Consider the following 16,065-nt stretch of genomic DNA (forward strand, 5'->3'; position numbering starts at 1 on the left):
TTTGTACAAGCTCTAGACTAATAAAAATGAATGAGAAGCTGATGGACAAAGTTTTCTTCCTTTTCGTGGATACAAAGCTCAAGAATGTAAAGATCCAGATTCACTTCCCCCCTTCGCCCCCCCTTTTTTTTTTCGGAATTGCTGGAAGCTCCTTCTGTTGCACTATGTCTTTCTGTTGACTACCCACAGCGACTGTGTTTCTGTGGGGACCTAAGTTAGGTGCCTGAAGTGACTTGGCCACGATCAGAAACCAGCACAGATTTAAAGCCTTTCACTTAAGTAGCAATGTGGTGTCTTAATTCAGGACCCTTTTCCCAACATCTTTGGGCACGATGACCTTCCCGCTCTAACTTTTACAACATTGGATGTGAGGGCACATGCGGGGATGTTGAGGAAGAAGTCAGGAGATGTTAAGCCGTCCAAAGCATAAGGTCTCCGTAGCAGTCCTGTCTGCCTGCAGGCATATGAGAAGATCAGCAAGTACATCTTTCTTAGACACCCAGGCAGGCAAACATCTCCGAAACATGGGGCATGAAACTGCTGCCACAGCATCCATCATCCTGTGGAGGACAGTGAAAACATGTGCTGTCATCTTTGACATTTTAATTGAAAAGAAAGCTTACACAGATTTCGACCTTAACCAGTGTGTTTATACAAGTGTATACAGAGAAATAATCTGTCAGTTCAGAACAGGCTCATTGCTATAGGAGTTGGTTTAGTAATTGAACAATCCAACATTAGCTCACACACCTTGCCTTGTTCCATGCCTCAATAATTTTTAGTAGAAATACTTTGCCTAGAGGCATGCAGTTATTAAAAAAGAGGCTCAGCTTGCTTAAAGTCTGGAATTATTAGCTCATGGTAACAAGCCTGCACTGGAGAAACTGTTGGTTCTTTGTTTTCATGACTTTGCTGTAATTCACCATCTTATTTTCAGAGACAAACTTCTGCTTTGTTTGGGAAGTTAAAAAAAAAAAAAAGAACAAAAAAAAAGGAAAAATAGATCACTTCAAAAAGATCCTTTTTTTTTCACTTTTATTATAAAGCAGGGTTTACAAAGCTCTTTTATCTTAGTATTTCTATTAATTTCACTGCTCCAAACAGTAAGGGTAAACAGAAAGAGAATTTTGAGAAATTTGTTTTACCACATTTCCCGCATAGGGATCTGTTGGTAGTGAGTACTCACTGAGAATACTCAATACCTCACTCAAATTACCTCGCAGCCCTTTAAGAGTGAAAGGAGCTATCTCTCCATCCTTTTTACAACCTACTATTCTTTTCAGATGTAAAGTTATGAAGGTCAAATAAAAGCCATTTGCACTTATGTAAAGTGTTTGCGAATAGAGTCACTTGAGCAAATGAAGGCTCCAGCACCATTAGGTAGCACAAAACTGGCAGAAGAGTTAGCTTGGTGTTCAGTTGTCACTTTCATCTGGGTACTGGGGTTAAGTTTCTTTCCAGCTGTTTAACCTGTTGACATTTTTCCTCAGTGAGCCTTAAATTTTCAAGTCTTGAATTTGCTTGCCAGGCTGGAGTCTTAAGCCTGACCCTTAAAAAGAATGGACATGTTGGAAAGTGTTTGTGTAAGCTTAATAGCTGTTATTATTCCTGGTTTTAAGTCAGCTGCCATTTGGTACATTTGTGTATTATTGCTACTCTTTTTCTTCAACGAAAATTGATATACCTTTATTTGTAGTGATGCAAAATAATTATTTTTCCTGAAGAATTAAGCTTGGTCCTGTCTGAGCTGCAAGACCGCAATGACAATAGAATCAGTTTGACATCGTTGCTTGCTTTTATGATCAAATCATGTTTATGCTGCAGTTTTTTGTTTTTATCACACTTTTTATTTTATTACAAGAATGTGTTTTTATGTGAATTAGTTCCTTATAATCCCTTGAACCTGCCTTTTGCATTGTTTCCTTGTTTTGTTTTAACTATACCATTATCCTCCATGCATCATTTGTGAGTTCCAGCTGTGTCCATAACACTGTGCAGAACATAAACTTCTCTGAGGAGGTTGTAGTCTAAGAAACCATTCTAGCTTTTCTTATTTTTCTTGTAATGGGTCAGGCAATAAGACCCAGTGAAATATTTAGAGGGACGGAAGATTGAAACCAGCAGTTTCTAAGACCTGTAAGAGCCAAAAGGCAAATGTTAATGGGTTCTGTGAGGCTTCCAAGGGCCTGCTGGTCCTTGTACTTATGCTGAATTTGCAGAGGTTCCTTAAACATGTGTTCAGGAATTATAGGTGGCATTAGCACAACTGGAGTTTCTAAAGGCAAGATTTATCATTGACTAAATCTTAAATAGAGTTTGGCCCACTAAATACGTTACAGCAGTGGGGCTGCTGATCTGTGGGGCTTTTCGCCTACAAGCTCGGGTGAAAAGTACAGAATTCTTAACAAATTTTGGAGATGTTTTTCCACAGGTTTCTAGTATTTTACTGTACAGATATCCATTCCCTGTCCTTTTAAAAAAAATTATTATTCCTTCCCTTCAGTTAGATGTTTTGTTGCTGTGAATTAAAGCAAGTGAGCAAGGACGCATTTCTGATGGAGTTGCTTTGTTCCTAGTGAACCACTTCTCATGTAACATCAAGGGATATGTGAATTCAGAAGTAACATCTCTTGCTTGCTTTTGACTTTGTCCATATCATTTCATATCTGTATGCTGCATCTTGCTCCTTTTGTGTTGCTTGTTGCTGAATTCCTTCTACCTCTGTGCCAATGTATAGCTTGTTATCTTAATTGTGCCAGCTCTCCTCAGACACATGGGCTTTTTCTTCAGTTCTGGATTAAGCTGCTTGTCTTTAAGACTTTTGCAGCTTAGCTTTATCTTATCTTGGTCCTCCAGTTTCTCATTACAGTGTCAAGCATCACTTTCACTTTTCCAATGTCTTTACCATCAGCTAGTTTCTCTTTTCCAAACTGAAATCTCCTCTTGTCCAAAACTGGTAACAAATATACGTGTTACCTTAAGGTAACACATATATGAAAATATATGCACACTCTCTTTAAAAATCTCTACAGAAAGCATAGCTTTGTCTGGATGTTCCCCAAATCCCCTAAGTTGAGAGCCACAATTTTCCCTCTCTGGAGTATTGCCCTTCCTGTGTCTCAATCTTAGTTACTCCCTTCCTTTTGCAAACTTCCTCGGTCCTGTGCTTTCTGAGCATACAAGTTAAATAAAAAACATACAAAGAAACAAAAAAGCAACCAGAGGAGTGCCACTAAACTGTCTCAAATTCTTCAGCATATTTATTTACTTGTGTATTCTATCTCCGTCTTCTACTTTTCGTCTGTTTTGTGCCCCTAGATTGTAAACACACTGTGTAAGAATTGTCTCTTATCTGTGTTTGTACAGTGCCAGGCTCAATGGGGTCCCGGTCCCAACTGGGACCTTTGGGCACCGCCACAGTATAAATGTCTGCTACTGATAATAATAATCTACCCACATCATGCAGATGTCTGAATTGTCTGAGAAATGCAAACAAGGATCTTTACTAGATTGGCAGGGAGCCATTAATTTTAGGTGCCAGTTTTCTTTTCCCCTGAATATGGTTTGGCTCTCTGAAAAACCTGGTGACACAAACCTCCCACTTCTTGGAAGGCTTGGCCCTCTGGTGATGCTGTGATTAAAATATGGTTAAACATGGGATATGGCAGGTCAGGTGAGGTCCCTGCAACTATGCGAGGTATTCCAAGTGCTTGTCTGATGCTTTGTTGCTGCTTTGCTTTGTGTTTGTTTTTTCTTTCCTCCTCTGAATGACAAATTAATAAATTGAAAGTGGTCACAACTGCCCTACTTTTTGGGGAGAGGGAGCACCTCAAATAGTGGGCCACAAATGAGGAAAGCTATAGTTGGATTGATAGGCTTAAATAATGGCACAGTGGATCAAATAACAGCAGACCAGCAGTAAGTGAGGCAACCCCTCCAGTCAGTACACTTTTTTCAGGTTAATACATCCCGTCCACATCTTTGTCCTCTGACTGAATTTTTCAAATATTGAAGGCCAAGGACAACACTTGGGTCAGGTACTCTGGCTTTAGTTGCTGCTGTGGAAGCGGTCTGCAGCTGGTCTGTAGAACCACATGGTCCAGTGAACTTGCTGCTTAACAATTAAAAATTGCGACGATACCTGGTTGTCCATGAGACATTCAGAGAGTAGACCATAGCCAACTTTGCTCATTCTCAGCATGGTAGCCTACTACTTGGGTTCTTCATCCTGAAAGCCACCCAAACCACATGCACATACTGACACATCTTGAAAAGGTTCAGGTTACTGGTATGCAGTGGTTGCTTCTCGTTACATTGGTCCTAATGATATCACTGAAGCTTTGTTCACCTGTGTCTCCCTATTGCTCCCACTCACTCTTCCTCATTTTATCCTTGGTCTATAAGCTTTTTGGGGCAGGGCCTCACCCACAGTTTTTAAACCAAGGCTTCTAGGCACTGTTGTAATAAATATCTGTATGTATATACATATATATGTATATGCATGTATATGAAAATGATGAAAGCCTGGGCAAGTCTGTGTTGCATAACTGGAGTGTGGTACAGAAATCCCTGAGCCAGTGCTGACCCAACATGGCAAATTGCCACAGAACAACCAGCCACCTGTGGGCTGCTCCTTTGTGAGCTGGCTGGGTCTGGAGGCCATAGAAAGTCAAGAGATGAGTTCCTTTGCTCCAGTGCAACTCCACATACTTAGGGCTTTACTTTTTTCCACACCAGATCCAACTAAAGTAGAACAAACTGGATTGTTTGTAGGTATTCTTGCTGACCTTGCATGAACACTATGAGCAGGAGAGTAAGGAGCAGGAGAGAGCTCATGGTAAGACCCACTGACCCACAGTGCTTTACCATAATAGAAAACATACTGTGGTGATACTTTAAATAGCATCAGTCCTTCTGCACATAGCCCTGAATGGTCTAGGTCATGACCTAGGCATGAACCTAATCTCACGAGACCTCAGCAGCAAATTCTCAGCTGCAGAAACTTTCCCTTGACAACTACAAGTTAAGGGAAGCCCAGTCTTTTAATAGACAATATAGTGTTTAGTCATCAGACAATCTAGAAAACTGGGTCAGATAGGTGTTGCATCATAGCAGACAGAATATTTGGTATTAATCAAGAAGGCACATAGTGAAGTGTATATCGTAGATATTTGGTTACATTAGTTCAGTTATCTTTAATCGTCGGGTAGAGTCATATGATGGAACACGATCGAGTCACCATGGCTTAGCAGGGTACCACCCATCTGTTTAAATGTTAGTGAGGATGACTCATAGTGTTAGAACGACCGTGTGAGGGAGGGGAGCCAGTGTGGTCAGTTACAGCAGCTTGGCTAACATGTAGTATTTTACTAAGGCACCGTAACGCTATCCATCCAGGCCACGTACACCCAAAGAGACAGTGTACAAATACTGACTGAGGCCCCATCGTGTCCAACAGCAGGCTCCTGCTGGAACAGAATGAAAATTCTTGAATTTGGGAAAAAACCCGTGGATAGCCAGATTTTCAGTGAGGTTGGGCACTTGCCAGTTCTCTATCTTATCTGTCCTTTATTTGTGGGCTGTTTGCCCAACAACCCTATTTATTTAGCAACACAGGTGCCGAGGAATTAAAATCCCTCAGTCAGCAATATTGACTGACAGGCTACAGCCAGCACCTCCTCAGGATTTACAAAGAGAGGAGCAGAGTTGACGTGTCCAACATTAAAAATAACAATTATAAACTCTCACTGACTTTCTTTGCTGCAGGATAGAAGGCAACAACAAAAGAGATTATGTTGTCCTTGGAAGGAGAAGAAATGTCTTACACAAATTGAGTATCTCAGCGTGTACGGTTCTGGGCCATGTGTGTTCCCTGAGCTCTGTACGAGTGTGCATGCATGCTTGTTAATCAATGACCTGTATTCAGTGAGGAAGCAATAGAAGCATCCATGAGTACTGGCTGATCTCAGCTTCCCTGATGGGGAGCGAAATCTGGTGTACATTGTGTAGCACTTCTATTGGTGGCAGCAGCGGTGCAGACTTTTGGACAAAGAGGGTCAACCTTAAAGCACAAGATTTCTCTGAATGCTCTGCAGCTCTTTGCAAAAACACACTTGGGAACAGACTAACAGGAGTGTAGCAAGAAAAAATACCTGAAGTCCTCTAGCTAAGTGTAAAGCAGAACCCCAAAGCGAAGCAGCATTAAAGGTGAAACTGGGGACAGCAAGGAAGCTTCTTTGCCATTTTAATAAATACCAATAATTCCCTTTTGCCCAAGTCCCATATTCCCAAACTTATTAAAGCAATTTTGGAAATGTTTTTGGCTCTGTAACATATAAGCAAAACTCAAACCATGCAGTCCCTTGAGAATCACTTGCACAAATTGCGTAGGTCAGACCAAAATAAGTTTCTGTCAAACAGCCTAACACCTAAGCTTATTATGAAACTGGTGAATTGTACAAAGGGTCTGTATGTGGGACAGTCTCAGAATGAGTAAAGGGGAGGGGGGCTGTTGTCATAGTATTTGTTTTACTTTGGTTCCACTGCAAACTCAAGTGATATTTTTATTGAATGCGTTGCTCCTGTTAGCCAGTGCAGTTCCCATAGGCTGTGTCTAAGCTGGTGGGGTGGACCCAGAGGGCTCCAGAGCTCCAGCAAGCGGGTGGGTGCACACCTCAGTCTCATCCCAGGACAGGCATGGGAGTGCACCCACGCTCTCTCCTTTCCTGCCGGCTTCTCCGTGCCTGGTGTCCTGGGAGGAAAGCGTGTGTGCATCCCTGGCAGGAGCTGCAGCACATCTCTTCAGCTCCTCAGCCCCTCCAGCATGGGGGTCTCAGCCCTTCCATCCAGCAGCTGCCACACAGACTTTAAAAGTACGAGATACAGAAGACCTGTCTGAGCTTGTTGTCTGCTGTTCTGTAGGGCTGTAGTTGTGATGAGGATGGGCTGGTGGGAAGTGGACTTGGCTTGTGGAGGTCACCACAGCCTCTGGAAACCAAAGTGTGATCATTCTCCTCCTCACATTCAGCTTGGTATCTCCTCACTTTTTTCTTCTCAAAGGATCACTGAATCTGCTTTTTGTGCTATTTTGACCCTGTCCTTATGATTCATCAGTCCTCCTGTGTGAAGGAGTGCTGGCACATGGAACAGCTGTGGTTTAAGTGGAGAATAGGACGGGTCAGGGGCTGTGCACTTTAAGTGTATTTTCTGAGATAACTTTTCCTGCACCACATCCATTTCACTTACACCACCTCCACAGCTCCCCAGGCTTAGCCATGTGCTGAGCTGACCGTAGAGTCCCTTGTCCCAGAAGCTGATTCCTGCTCCCTCACAGAGCTTCTTGCACCCTCTCACAGGGTTACACCATGTATTTGGGAGATACTGTCTTGAATTTCTTCGGGGGGGGATGTGAAGATATAAAGTACATCATACTCCTCCATCAGCAGATAACCAGGGAGGCATAGGAAGAGCTTCTTGTCTGTATCTGAGATACATTTGTTATTGTTTTGAATTTTTTTTCCCCTTCTGAATAACTACTTTATGTGTCTGGAAGGATTTTTAAACACAGGCTTTTTCTCTCCATGGAGAACCAAAACAAAAGGATGGGTTCAGTCATGTGTAGCTGCTAAAGAGAGGGCAGCTGAGGGCAGAGGGGTGTCTGGGTGCGAGGGAGTGGGCAGTGCAAGGACTTTGAGGAGGCATTTGTTGAAACAGAAATATTTGTGGGGGGAATGGGCTTGAAGAGAGGAGGGGTGAAGGACTGAAGGTCCAAGGATGGGAAATACTGGGGAATTTTAGGGAAGAGAGGATTAGGTGGTCTGAGCTCTGGGCAGAAGTGGATGAGATTTGTAGATCACAAGAAGCTGGTGTTGCCATGAGAGAGGCACCTCTGCTTTGGGAGCCTGGATCTGGTGTCCTCCATACAGGATATCTATGAATCCCATTGCTCACAGCTTTTGGCCTCTTTCCTTGTTGTTAGATAAATGGAAGTGACTAATAAAGTTAGAGGAGGGGCCTATATATTCATGATTGCCAGTATCACTTACAAGTGGAGGGGCAAGAGGTGAAGCTCCATCATTTGGTGTGATGCAGTCGGTTCAGAGCAAGTGGGAGAAGCAGCTGTCTTCCCCCTCGCACCTCTGAGGTGATGACTTTGCTTCCCTGATCAGACCAGCCTGATTTTGATGCTTTCATGGCTAGCTGTGGATTTGTCACTGAAGCAAAGGATGCTTCTGCCAAGGCTGAAAATCAGCCCTGATATTTAGAGGCTCCAAACATCTTTAGAGTCTGTGCTCCCCTCTGCAGAGGCTGTTTAAGCTCCAGGATTATGCTTCCTTCTCTCTGGTCCTTCTCATACCTTTAGGGGTATCTCTCCTCCCTAATAAACAGTGTAAACCACATACTATGCTGCAGAGCATCCTGCTCTGTGAGAATTTAACATGTTAACTTGTAGTATTAAAGTTTGTTGAGGCACTGTATGTGAAAGCTTTCTTATTTTAATGCTTTTTGAAAAGGTAACAAGTTACATTATACACCAAACTTCAAGCACCTCGTACCTTCTTCAAAACTAAAAAAACAAAACCAAAAAAATGATTAATTTAACTAACTCCCAAGACCACATTCTTAAAGGCTATTTCCAAAGAGTAGTCCCAGCCTTGTTTAACTGATTAATTTTATGATTTTTCTTCTTTGTGAGTAGGCCTACTTTCTCACATACAGTCTTTTCCCTGTGCTGTACTTAGAAAAAGCCTTCTAAATATTTTGAACTCCTTTTGCCAAAATATCTCTGCTTTTTTATAGTCTGTGCTTTTTACCTTTACGAGCTACTTAATCTGAATGTAATTTTGCTGATTTTCTTTCTGTTTTTTTTTTTTTTCTGTTTATTTTTTTTTCCCCCAATTTTCTGTGCCCTGTTGACATGCTAACTGGTAAAATCAGGAACCTCATTTTAGAACAAAGGCTAGATAGAGTTTCACAGGAGAGAATATCAAGAGCAAGATGAAATAGTACTTTTAGAGTAGTTTATTTACGGGTGATAAAATTTCAAAATTAATTTAAGATTGTTAAATTTGCTGGTATAGTCTGCAAAGCTATCACCCAGATATTTCCTCAGGGGTAAATTTACAGCAATGCAGTGATGTGGCATGCCAGGAAATTTTCCTGCTTTGTCCACAGAAATCCATAGAGATCCATATACTGAGACTGGCTGTTATGTTTACATTCATATTCTGTCAGGTGAACTATACCAGTGCTTTAACTGATGCATAGTAGAGGGAAGGTGATTCTTCTGTTTCTTGAAAACTTTCTGTTCTACGGATTTATGCAGGAGAGGACAAATGCTGGATTGGCTTATCTGCGCCTGCTTGTCTAGAGTTGCCGGTGCCTAGCAATGGCTGGCACAGTAAGGCCTGTTTTGGTGTCTGTAGCCTGTGACAGCTTTCTTTCCTTTTCTCCTAGGCCTGTCCCAGGTTCTCTGTCTTCACTACTGCACCTACACAACCGACAAAGACAGCCTATGCCTGCCTCTATGCCTGGCACCCTGCCTAACCCCACCATGCCTGGATCTTCTGCTGTACTCATGCCTGTAAGTTTTTTGTTTTGGGGTTTCTGGCAGGGAGAAAGGTTGGCTTTTTGCTCGATTCAGCCAATGCAGAGGTGAAAGTCTGCTGGATTTTCTTAAAAATCAAAGTGTAATGAGTTAAGGAATCTGGACTTTTTTTTTTCACTGCTTCATCTTATACAAGAGTATTTCTGGTGCAGTTAATGGCTTGTTAATTAGTGTGAAAGAGATTAGAAACGGTTTTACATGAGACTACAATTTCTGGTTCTTGCACGTGGACATGTAGGTGAGATCAGTATGTCCTGGAACAAAAAAATTTTTCTCAAGTCAGACAAAACTGGAAAAGCCATGTGCATAGTGTATGCCAGTGAACTCTAAGTAATCCTCTTGTTTGTGAGAGATAATCAGCTAACAAATGTGACTGACTTTTCCATCCTGGTAACTTGCACTTAATTAGAATTTGGTCATGATTGTCGCTCATCTTCCACTCATTTCTGCAGAGATGGGAATATTTCCCATCTTCTGGGAGACAAAGGGTGCTTAGCAATTGTAGCTTCAATTTATTAGATTATTTTAACAACCCTTTCAGCATAAGGGGCATATTTCAGTATATTTGGGCAGATTAGGGATGGAGATCAGTAAGGATGGCAGAGGGAAAGGAGAAGGTTCTGTTTCATTCCGTGATGTTCAGTTTGGAAGACAACCTGAGAGCAATCGACCACAGGAGGGGGGAAAGCACTGCTTGTTCTGGCTTTGCTGGAGCAAGGGGGCATTCCACAGGGCTGCAGAGATTCAGGTTTGGCTGCTATTTGAGCAGTCATTAATAAGTTATTAATTAGTAACTTGTCAATAAGACTCTCCTGAAATATTGACCAGGAAGTTCAACAAAAAAAAAGAAAAAAAAAAGAAAGGCATAGAATCCTAGAATCATAGAATGGTTTGGGTTGGAAGGGACCTTGAACATCATCGAGTTCCAACCCCTCTGCCATGGGCAGGGACACCTCCCACTAGACCAGGTTGCTCAAAACCTCATCCAGCCTGGCCTTGAACACCTCCAGCAATGGGGAATCCACAGCTTCCCTGGGCAACCTGTTCCAGTGTCTTGCCACCCTCACAGTAAAACATTTCTTCCTAATATCTAATCTCAATCTAACCTCTTTCAGTTTAAAACCATTACCCCCCGTCCTATCACTACAGTCCCAGAAAAAGAGTGCCTTCTCATCTCTACTGTAGGCCCCCTTTAGGTACTGGTAGGCTATAAGGTCGCCCTGGAGCCTTCTCTTCTCCAGGCTGAACAACCTCAACTCTTTCAGCCTGTCCTCATATGGGGGGTGCTCCAGCCCTCTGACCATCTTCATGGCCCTCCTCTGGACTTACTCCAACAGGTCCATGTCTTTTTTATGTTGGGGACCCCAGAGCCGAACACAGTACTCCAGGAGGGATCTCACGAGAGCAGAGTAGAGGGGGAGAATCACCTCCCTCAACCTGCTGATCACACTTCCTTTGATGCAGCCCAGGACATGGTTGACTTTCTAGGCTGCAGGTGCACATTGCTGGCTCATGTTGAGATTCTCATCAACCCACACAGTGAAGTCCTCCTCAGGGCTTCTCTCAAGCCATTCTCTGCCCAGCCTGTATTTGGGCTGGGGATTGCCTCAACCTATGTGCAGGACCTTGCACTTGGCCTTGCTGAACTTCATGAGGTTCTCATGGGCTCACCTCTCAAGCCTGTCGAGGTCTCTGTGGATGGCAGCATCCCTCCCCTCAAGTGTGTCCACCCCACAGCTTGGTGTCGTCAGCAAACTTGCTGAGGGTGCACTTGATCCCACTGTCCATGTCGCCAACAAAGATGTTAAATAGTACTGGTCCTAACACCGACCCCTGCAGAACGCTACTCGTCACCAGTCTCCACTTGGACATCGAGCCATTGGCCACGACTCTTTGAGTGCAACCATCCAACCAGTTCCTTATCCACCGAGTGGTCCATCGCTGTGGGCATTTTTTTCTGTCTTGATTCCCAAGGAACTTGAAATGGAGCAAACATGCCACTTCAGTGTAAGCGCAGAGGCTACAGGTTGCTGCCGGGGACCCTTCTAGGCAGCTCTGCTTGCAGACAAGCAGGTGTGCTCTGGCTGAGAGCCCCAGAGATATGAGCATAGAGGCGAGACAGAGCCCATCAGCGCTGGCTGCTCCAGCTGCAGCTCCTGCCACACAACCCTCCTGAAAGGGCTGCAGAAGAGATGGCAGTGGGAGCTGCTCCTGCCCCATGGAGAGGGTGAGGGGCCCTGACAGAGACAGCTTCTCTCCCCCAGGCCCAACACCCATTCTTGCTGGGATCATGGAGGGTGGGAGTCAATACCTTACCACAGGGCACAAAAAATAGCTCCCCTTTTTGGAAGAGTTCAGGAGGATCCAAAAGCTTCTTTCTTGTATGAGCCAAATATTCCGGGGACTGGCACAAAGCAAGGCAGGGTGCTCAGCTCCCTACTTTTCACCCCTACCAGTGACTAATGGTGTAACAGGGTTTGCCTCTTTTCGGGGAAGACACGCCAGGAAATTATTTTATCCAGGCCTTACTGACATTAGGTTTTGTTTGAAAATTGTATCCCTCCCTCCCAGCCTAGTGAGATTAGCTTGCAGAAAGTGCCCAGAGTAGCCGGGAGGAGTTCTTTGTTTTTTTGCTATCTCAGCAGTACATGAAAGCCTCCCTTACAAGACATATGGAAAACTCTTCTCAGCTGAGCAGTCTGAGTGAAGGAAAAAGAGCCAACTCATTTTCCATATACTTGAGATTGTAGATTTTTATTTATGTTTTTAGCAAGCTAAGTTGGGCTGCACTGACAGGGGAAGCCACAACTTTATACAGTGATGCTTTTAAAACCACTTAACTGTGAGTGTTGTTATACTGAAAGGGAGAAAATCATTACAAAAAAGTGCAAACCTGGGTGGCTGCTACATTTGTTTAGTAAAGAAGCCTTTTCTTTATAATTGGCTGTGAGTTTTCAGGGCTGATTCTGATAAAACACATGCCTGCATGCATACACATATGCAATTCACAACACAGATTGTTATTTTTCCAGTCATGACTTAAAGAAATAAAGCTGAGTCCATTTAAATAGAAATCGAGTGTAAATTCTTCCAAATGTCTCCAGAAATTTTGAAACTTTTTTTTTTGTCTTTTTCTTTTAAAAGATGGAGCGACAAATGTCAATGAACTCCAACATCATGGGAATGCAGGGGCCGAACCTCAATAATCCATGTGCTTCACCTCAAGTCCCCCCAATGCATTCAGAAGCCAAAATGGTAAAAAGAGAAAATGAAAAAAAACCCACATTTATTTTCTTATATTGCTCTAGCATGCTGGTTACCCAGACAGTGGAGGATGTAGCCAGACACTGCTTACTTCATTCTTAGTCATATGTTATACCTTTTTTAAATACACTGCAGTAAATTGCTTTTGTGTCTATGAACTTTCAAGATGTTCCTAGTCCTAGCTAAACTCTCAGTGAGAAGGAAATGAAGGGTGGGCTATCTGATCCATACTGTGTTAAATAGGATTTTTGGTGCATAATAGCAGAATTTAAGCAAATAGTCTGGCTGGTTCTTTGATGGGGTCTGTACTCCACAACTTGGCTTAAAGAAAATTGTCAGTTAGTAGTCAGTGAAGTAAAAAGTGTCTGATGTGGAGGGAGTGTACATAGTCTTTGTTTTTTCCAGATAGGTGCATGGTGTCTCAGGGTAATGGCAGCGTTAGACAAGCAGACCGAATGATGTATATAAAACTGGGATATTTTAATTTTCTTGAGTGGAACAAGGTGTTGCCATCAAAAAGAAGAGTCAGAATTTGGACAAAAATAATTTATTTATAGGGGTCAAATGTCATAGTGGTTTTTAAAGTTGTTGTATGTCTTACAAGGCTGAGGCTTCTCAGGCATATGTACTCCTATAGGATTAATGTAGGTAAACTAAACTACAAATGGGCATTTGTAAGTTTTCCCCAGCTTTATATGCACTCTCATAGAGGGATTTGGCTCTAATACCCTGGAACCACGTTCACCAATGTAAAAACACTTAGGCTTTTTCAGTTTCAAAAATGCCATGTGCAGGCTAGTGGAAATACAAGGACAGAGGTTTGTAGTTTAACTCTGTAGGGTTTTTATCCTCTCAAGATATCTCATCATAGTGGAAAACAGGAGTAACTTCATTGAACTTCTTTCAGTGGCATTTTGCCAAGGTAAAATTGTCATAAGTGAGAGAATGAAATCAAGCCGACAAAGATTAAGCAACCACATGTTTTTATATATTTCTACTTTGCATGACTGGTACAGCTTTTAAAGTTGCTGTCATCTGTCCTGAGGCAAAGAAAAATATCTTCTTGTCTGTAGGTATGGTGCATGCAAGATAACTCTTGGTTAAGAGCAACAACTTATATGAGCTTATTCTATCTCTGTTTTTTTAGATTAGATAGGTCATGCCTTCGCCTCACTGTTGGTCTGCGTTAGGCTGTTAACCCAACCTCTGTTAACACCGCGTCTAAAACCACACTCTGTAAACATGCAGCCAGTTGGCCAGAAGAAGAGCAATAGCCAAAAGCGCTGGCTCCCCCAGCCAAGGAAAACCTGTGGTCAAGAGTTCTCTCTCTGCTGTACCACACAGTCATGGTGACATGCCAAATGGCAACAGCATCTGCAGCAGAGCTTGTTAAAAACTTTTTGGAATAGGCGAGTGTTTTTTCAACTCAAGTGTAGCTGAGCCAAGCTAAATACTCCTTGGCTGAATAAATCTAAAACTGGCATCTGTTTTGGGGACTAAAGGTTCTGTAGTTTACTCTCCCCCCACCACCACCTGCCTTTTTTACTGGAAATGTGAGGCTACTTAAGAACAAGATTGAATTATTAGTGCATATGGTGAGAATTCTGTGCATTAACAGATGAAACTGTACATTAATACAAATTACTTTCTAATCTGGATAAGCAGGTTTTGTTCCTAAACCTAATGTATGAATGCATGGTTCTTTCAATCAGAAATTGCTATCAGTTCCAAAACACAGTATGGTGAACAAGCAGCCCCTTTGCTTCTCAGGGGCCTTCTGCCACTCTTCCAGAGGTGGAAAAAATCCACGTGCATTAACTATTAAGAGTAAGAGGTATAATCCAGAACTCGAGGACCTTTCTTCTTTTTGAATGCAGGGTTTTTTTTAATATTCTATATTCTAGTTTTTTACTTCTTTTCTGTTTGAGCACACATGTAATGTTGAAAGCCTCTTAGTTTAGCCACTGCTTTGAGGAGTATGAATCTCTTAACAATACTCTGCATGAATACGAAGTGGAAAAAATGTAGGAAATATGCAGAGCAAAATTATTTCTTACATGTAAGTTCATGAATTTAAAATCTGAATCATCTGTATTACAGCATGTTTGTTCTTATTATTAACTATTTTACTTTGCTTCATGTTCAAAGCATGAGACTTGGCATACTCTGGTGAATTTTTTTTAAAAGGTGCAAAATGAAGGTGCTTAGAACCTTACTGTTTTGCGTCCTGCATTAGGAAGCAATTTCAAATTTTCCCAGATGTTGCTAATTCTATTACTGCTGGTGCATCCAGTACTGTGTATGTTCTCTTTGGCTGGCCCACTCTGTGAAGAATATATGTCTTCAACACTAGGCAGAGTTGCTGCTTGTGGCTAATGACTGCAGTAACTGGAGAAGTTTGGGGGACTTTGGGCCCAATTCATCAGCCGTCCAAATCTGTAGCAGATGGATCAGCATTTTCTTTGTGCCTACATGAGAGAATGCAGGACAGGATCCTCTAGGTCTGAGACCCAGATGTGAGACCAAATCCTTCTGGCCTCATGAAAGTATGTACCTGAGCAATGCCAACATGATTTGGTATGCCGCAGTCATAACACTAGTTGGTGATGCATGTGACTTAATTTGCTTCTGTTAAATAAATATCAATAGATAATATCAGTGTGGATGCTGTGTGATGCCAGGCTTTTTTAGAGAAAGCAGATAGATGGCAAAAGATTCACACCCTCGATTAGTCCATAATCAGTTTGTAGTAGGAGATGGAAGCCAGTCTGACAAATACATACATATATGAGCACTTATATGGACACACATAGAATATAGATTGCATTAATATTATGATTCTATAATATGCAATTTTTTTATCTATACATATTTTAATCAGCTTGTATTACCTGGCATTTATAGAAAGCCACACACTGCCACTCAAGATGCTCATTTCTTGTTTTAATTTTTTCTGGAGAATGTTCCTTCAAATATTAAAGTATTGTAGATGACATCCGAGAACTGATTTAATTTATCACAACAATCTCAGTTTCCCACACAGTGTGCCTCTCAATTAGGTTATCACTTAGCACTTTCAAACTGTCCCAGTAAATGAATGAGTGAACATCTAAATCAATACTGCTTTCGTTTTAGATTCAGAGCTGAGTGGATAAAACCTTTCTGCTACCTACCAAAACCACATTGATTTTGTA

General features: G+C 42.1%; 1 protein-coding gene across 1 annotated transcript in view; it reads left to right on the top strand.

Moving 5' to 3' along the window:
* The first annotated feature begins 524 nt into the window (after positions 1–524).
* CREB5 (cAMP responsive element binding protein 5) overlaps positions 525–16,065 on the top strand; it is a 77,156-nt gene continuing 61,615 nt past the window's right edge. Inside the window, exons 1-3 of the mRNA XM_010083278.1 lie at positions 525–643; positions 9,457–9,583; positions 12,752–12,862. Coding sequence (XP_010081580.1) covers positions 525–643; positions 9,457–9,583; positions 12,752–12,862 — 357 coding nt within the window. The remainder of the gene's footprint in view (positions 644–9,456; positions 9,584–12,751; positions 12,863–16,065) is intronic.

Source organism: Pterocles gutturalis, unplaced genomic scaffold (genome assembly GCF_000699245.1).
Source record: "Pterocles gutturalis isolate BGI_N339 unplaced genomic scaffold, ASM69924v1 scaffold29395, whole genome shotgun sequence".
Taxonomy (NCBI): domain Eukaryota; kingdom Metazoa; phylum Chordata; class Aves; order Pterocliformes; family Pteroclidae; genus Pterocles; species Pterocles gutturalis.